This window comes from Pundamilia nyererei, unplaced genomic scaffold, assembly GCF_000239375.1.
Source record: "Pundamilia nyererei isolate P.nyererei 1_Seehausen unplaced genomic scaffold, PunNye1.0 scaffold00067, whole genome shotgun sequence".
Taxonomy (NCBI): domain Eukaryota; kingdom Metazoa; phylum Chordata; class Actinopteri; order Cichliformes; family Cichlidae; genus Pundamilia; species Pundamilia nyererei.
Genome location: NW_005187468.1, coordinates 60,345 through 66,189, shown reverse-complemented (window position 1 = coordinate 66,189; position 5,845 = coordinate 60,345). Strand labels below are relative to the sequence as shown.

At 37.3% G+C, this 5,845-nt stretch overlaps 1 protein-coding gene across 1 annotated transcript; it reads right to left on the bottom strand.

The window, feature by feature from the left end:
* Positions 1 to 443: 443 nt before the first annotated feature.
* Positions 444 to 2,879, bottom strand: LOC102206487 (sialoadhesin-like). The gene is made up of 4 exons (XM_013911601.1): positions 2,504 to 2,879; positions 1,687 to 1,983; positions 1,324 to 1,587; positions 444 to 469 (listed from the first exon to the last, which is right to left on the bottom strand). Exons 1-4 carry the CDS (start codon positions 2,613 to 2,615, stop codon positions 444 to 446), a joined length of 699 nt encoding a protein of 232 aa, XP_013767055.1. The 5' UTR covers positions 2,616 to 2,879.
* Positions 2,880 to 5,845: the final 2,966 nt, after the last annotated feature.

Sequence of the window (5,845 nt, the reverse complement as noted above, 5' to 3'; positions counted from 1 at the left end):
AGGTATGATTTAAACCAATCAAGGGCAACACCTTTAATGCCTACAGTATGCTCAAGCCTCGCTAATAAGATGTTGTGATCTACCATATCAAAGGCCGAGGATAAATCCAATAAAACTAGGGCCGCAGAGCATCCAGTATCAGCAATTAGAAGAAGATCGTTGAGGACTCTAAGCAACGCTGTTTCAGTGCTATGATGTGGTTTGAAGGCAGACTGGAATTTATCATTGATGTGATTCTCATCCAGGTACGCCTGGAGTTGTAGAAGAACTAGCTTCTCGAGGATTTTGGACAGGAACTGGAGCTTAGAGATCGGCCTGTAATTCACATAATCATTATAATCAAGGTTCCTTTTTTTAAGAACAGGCTGAACTATAGCATGTTTAAAAGCTGACGGGATGCAGCCAGAGAGTAAGGAAGAATTCAATAGCGATAAAATACTGGGTCAAATTACATCGAAGCAGTCCTTAACTATGCGAGATGGGAGGGTATCATGTATAGGATTAGTATTGTTCAGTTGTTCAACTAAATGCTTAAGAGCAAGGAGTGACATGGGCTCAAACTGATGGAAAGTAGACGAACAACCAGGGCTACAAACAGGGCTAGACATTAAAGGAAGTGAAGACTTAAGAGATGAAACTTTATCTAAGAAGTGATTTAAAAATTGTTCACAAAGAGCAGGAGAGCACACCAGTGGCATAACAGGGCAGGGATTGACCACTAAATTAAAATTTTTAAATAGCGTTCGGGGATTGTGACCATTAGCCAGGATAATTTTTGATAGGAAAGCCACCATTTTGGCAGCAGTTTGGAATTTCGAGTGGCTGGCACGTAGGATTTCATAAGATAACTGGAGTTTATCTTTTCTCCACCTCCTCTCATCGCGAAAGAGTTCAATTTACCGGGACTGGTGTTTTTGACTGACGCTAGGAGGTTGCTATTCTATTTTTACTCATATGACTGAGCAACTGACTTGCTCTTAAATATGAAGTAGCTTCGTCAAATTGTGTGTCCAGTGTTGGGCACTTATTTCGGTTGAGCTGATTTAACATACCCTTGTTTGTCTAAAGTTATCTCTGGATGGTGGTGTGTGAGCTGAAACTTCTTGTTCTAATTCTTCCCAGATTATTTTAATTGATTAAATAAAATATTGATATTTGGTTTCCTTGTAGCGATGCAATTCAAAATATAATATTCCTTTCCCACACCCCTGCTAAGATGACAAATATTGATATATTTTCTAGGATGAATAGCCTATTTTTATTATGTTATTGTGGTTTGTTGTTGTTGTTGTGTGTGTGTGTGTGTGTTTCTTTTTTTCTTACACTGAACATCCAGATCCACCCAGACAGACTGTTGCACTCCAAAAGCATTTTGAGCCATGCAGGACAGAGATGTATCTCGTGCAATGTTGTTGAAATGCTTCGTACTCTGAGTTGAATTTTTGATCTTGTGCTGGTCTAATTGTCTTATAAACCATAAGTATTTGTGTGGTGGGGGGTTACTATTAGCAACACACTCAATGTTGATGCTGTCACCTTCCACCACAACTTTCTTTTCCTTTTTCACTGTAACAGTGATAGGCTTATCTGTGGATATAGGAAATCATAACAACAAGACAGTTTGTTAAGATAAATAAATGTAGGTCTACGATTTACTGTATTTGGAGCACATATTGCTTTTCTCACATAAAATGTTGAGTTTCATTTCACTTCCCATGGTAAAGGTTTTAAACTTAGCCGAACAGCGAATCCTCCTGTTATGCATCAGATATGTTGCTACTCCTCGCAGTGTCTTTTGGTAGAACCACTGGCCATGCACTTCCATGTGGAAATCCACAAAAGTGTAGTTTTCCAGAAGTGTGTTTGCGTTCCATTGAAGGGATGGAGGTAAGAAAGGGCAAGAGTAGATTATGCTGCAGTTGGCCTGGAAATTCTCCCCTTCCACCATTTTCTTCTGTATGTAGATTATGGGAGCTTTTCTTTCTAGAAGTAAAAAAAAACAAAAAAAAAAAACGTAATAAAGAGAAAAAAATGTCTTGTATATCTTGAGATTTAGAATTTTCTAAATGACATATACTGTATGGCAAATTGCTATTGTACACTTAAACCAAGTATCCGTGTTATGTGCTGGGTTTCTTGGATGTATAACAGATTTTGAGTTTTCCAAATTCTGTCAGAACTAGTTTTTAGTTGTTTTTATTTACATTTTCACAGAATTTTTTTTATATATATATTTTTTTTATTAAGATCCTGCAACCATGGTCATTTTCTAAATAATACTTTTTGGCTCTTTGCCTTTATGGTGATATTGCAGTGAGATGAACAGGGAGGCAGGGAGGAGAGAGTGAGAGGGGAAGAAACGCAGCAAAGGGCCTCATACCCATACCCGGGTGCTGCTCTATAACACATGTGGTTGCCCAGTCACCTGCTCATCCACTAAACTAAACTGGCACGTAACATTGGTCAGTCTGACTTAAATGGAAGTTTGACAATATTCACTTACCAACACTGATAGTTACAGTTTGATCATGGAATGTCTGAGTTGTCTGAGAGTCTGGATTGATCCACACATAAACACGTAGGTTATGGTCAGCTGTGCTCACATTGTCAATCATCAGGGTGCAGTTTCCCTCTGCAGCGTTGCCAGATACTTTGGTGCGTCCTCTGAACTGCTGTTCCACGTTATAAGAATTAACTCCATCATAAACAACAGGATACTTTAGATTATGATACTGGTACCAGATGACTCGATTGTAAGGTTCTGTCTGACATGGCACCACAACACAGGTTCCTTCATCAGCAACAACTGTTTTGGGTACTCTAATGCTGAAGCCTTTCACCTGCTGGAGAACTGAGGTACCTCAAAAGGGTGAGAGGAAGAGGAGAGCAGAAGGGAAGATCAAAAACATCACAAAACCACAAAATGTTGTAATAATATCTTTGCTGACGAATAATAAAATAAAATAGGTGACCCACAAATAGAAACTCTGATGCACAGAGAGATGCTATTATGAAAGCTGGCTAACCACTAAGAAACATCAACCCTATAAAAATAACAAAAACCACCAGTGACTTCTCTGAAATCAACCTACCGGTAATATTGCTGTCAACTCATTAAAAATGAAATGAGTGGATGTTCTGTCTTCCTGTATTCTGCTTTCTGTCTTCAAATTCTAAGGAACATATCCTACCTTTACTGCAAAATTACTAAAGATTAATTTGATGAGGTTACACGATTATGACTTTTTCACATTATCAAAGTAGCCAAAAGTATTACTACAGGAAAATAATACAGTAATACCAATAGTATGGAAATAAGATTTTCATAAAACCTATGCAGCTTTTATGTTGTTTTTTTCCCATTGTTTTTCTCTCACTCATATGGTGCAGTCATTCTACGTTGACAGTTGTTTTTACATTGCATGAACTGTTTAAAAGCATTATCAGCAACAGAACCAGAGACAGAAACAGGTCGTTATTACCAGTCATCAAGCTCAGCAGTCTAAGCAGATGAACAGAGGCCATGAAGACAGCAGTCACTTTACAGCATCCGATAAGTCACCTTTGGCCTTTCAACCTCTGAAACGCAGCAGCTGTAACATTGTATTTATAATACAGGTCATAATACACTAACACAAAATCAGTTACTGAGGAAGTGTATAGTACTACAGTTGATTTTTCTACACTAGAATCCTCAAGTTCTTCCAGGTTGAACAAAGCATAAAACTTGGCTTTACATTAGTAATACAGCTTTAGATCTTCAGAAAGGAAGTTCAATCTTTATATCTTATGAGAACCGTACCTGGCAAGAGAGATGCTGCTTCACTGTGTTTGTGATGTCCCAGTCTGTTTCTGTTCTCAAGTCCCCCTTTTGACCACAACCTAAATTGCTCTGCCACTCTCTGCTATTCAGCCTCAAACAGGAAACTTGCAGTGCTCATTTAAGGCAGTCAGTCTGAAAGTGAGAAACTCGGAAAGAAGGGCTCTGCTTGTTTCACCAAATTTACAGTTTGCTAAACACTTCATCACATGTTGTTCATTAAACTCCAAAGCAGTGTGACAAAGGTTAGATGGATTTGGACCGATTCCTGTGTTAATGTAAGTGCTTAGAAAAATGATTACATACATATTTATACATCACTTTTCATAATGCAACAAGGAGGAACGTAGGAACTCAAAATCAGGTTAGATCAGGTGATGAACAAATATTATTATCAGCCAATGCAATGCCACCAAGAACATTTACTCAGTGAAATGACGTCAATCACCCCCATATCTAGTGTGTCTTCGCAAGTGAATACATTCTATGAATATGAAAGAGCAAATCCACGAGTGAACTCGAAAGCACAAGTGCAACATAACAAAAGACAAAAAACTTGACAAAATAATATATTGAAAGAACAAAACAAGAAAATGAATCACTTGTATTTATGTTTGAGTATCATTCATTATATTTATAGCCTACAGCAAGACAAAAAATTAAATCAAGCACAACTGAGTGTGAATGGTCCTAGTATTTTTCATAATTATCATGTCTGCATATCATGATACTATAAATATATTGATATCACCTCTATAGACAGTGTGTGATTGGGTACACAATACAATAACTAATTATCAGAACAGTTAACAACACTTTTCCTGCAATTGCATGTTAATAAAACAAACAAACAAAACAGCTAAACAATGATAAGTTTGAGATGTTTGTGCAGTTATATTCTATATTTTTAATTATTTAAATTATTTTATATTTTAATCTTTTTTATTTAATTATTTTAGAAGATTTTTCCAAAAATGATTTCATCATGTTGGCCACTAAAACATTTTTGCATTTTATTACTTGGAATTTGGAGCATTCAAACATAGGAAGGCATTATCACATCCCAGATGAAGCTAGACTATAGCTGGGTCATGCTCAGAGCCATGTGTTTGTTGCAGGCTAATCAGACTAAAATGAATTACCACCAAATTTCAAGCATGCAAACTGCATGTCCAGAGCTTCTCCTAGCTTCTCTAACAGGTCTCCTTGGACCAGTTGTAGCCACCTGGTAGTGAGCCAGTCTTTGACTATTTCAGGGAGTGTCTGAGATACTGTGCCAGAGAAGCCTGAACAAAGGGATTGTAACTGTATTGCTCAATGTCTTTGCCACAGTATGACTACGTGTCAAGGACACACCCAGAGAACAGACCAGCTATTTATTTATTTTGTAGTAAGCTCAACAATGCAAAAGGTTGCAATATGTTATGAAAAGTATTTGTCTGCTTCCTGATTTCTTTTTTCCTTCCACATTTGTCACATTAAAATGTTTCAGATAATCAAAACATTTTAATAGATTTGGACTTTTTTTTTTCTAATAAAAAGTGCCTTTTGAATTTACTTGAGTTATTTTTTTCCTAATATTAAGATTAGTTTAATGTTCTGAAACTCAAAACTGTGACCAATATGCAAAAAGCAAGATATCAGGAAATATGGGGTAAATATTTTTTCACGGCACTATATATCTATTTTTGCATAGCGCTTTGTTCTTTAAATTTGACTTGCGCATATTCACACCCCACTTCCTTCCTCATATTTCTAGGCTCCACTTGAGCATACAGGCCTCCCATTTCTACTGCATTGCTCACAGACTTTCTGTTAACTCCCCTCACCGTGCACTTCTCTTTCAAATAAGATCTGCCAGATGGATTCATGTCCAAAGACTTTTCACCCTTCTTTTTCTGGCTCTTTATCTTCCAGTTCACATTAGAGTAAATCAGTTCGCACTCGTCCCCTTGTCTGATTTTTTGCGTCCTCCTTCTGCATGGTTTGGCCCAGAGATTGGAAAGTCAGTGCTGCTTGGTCCAG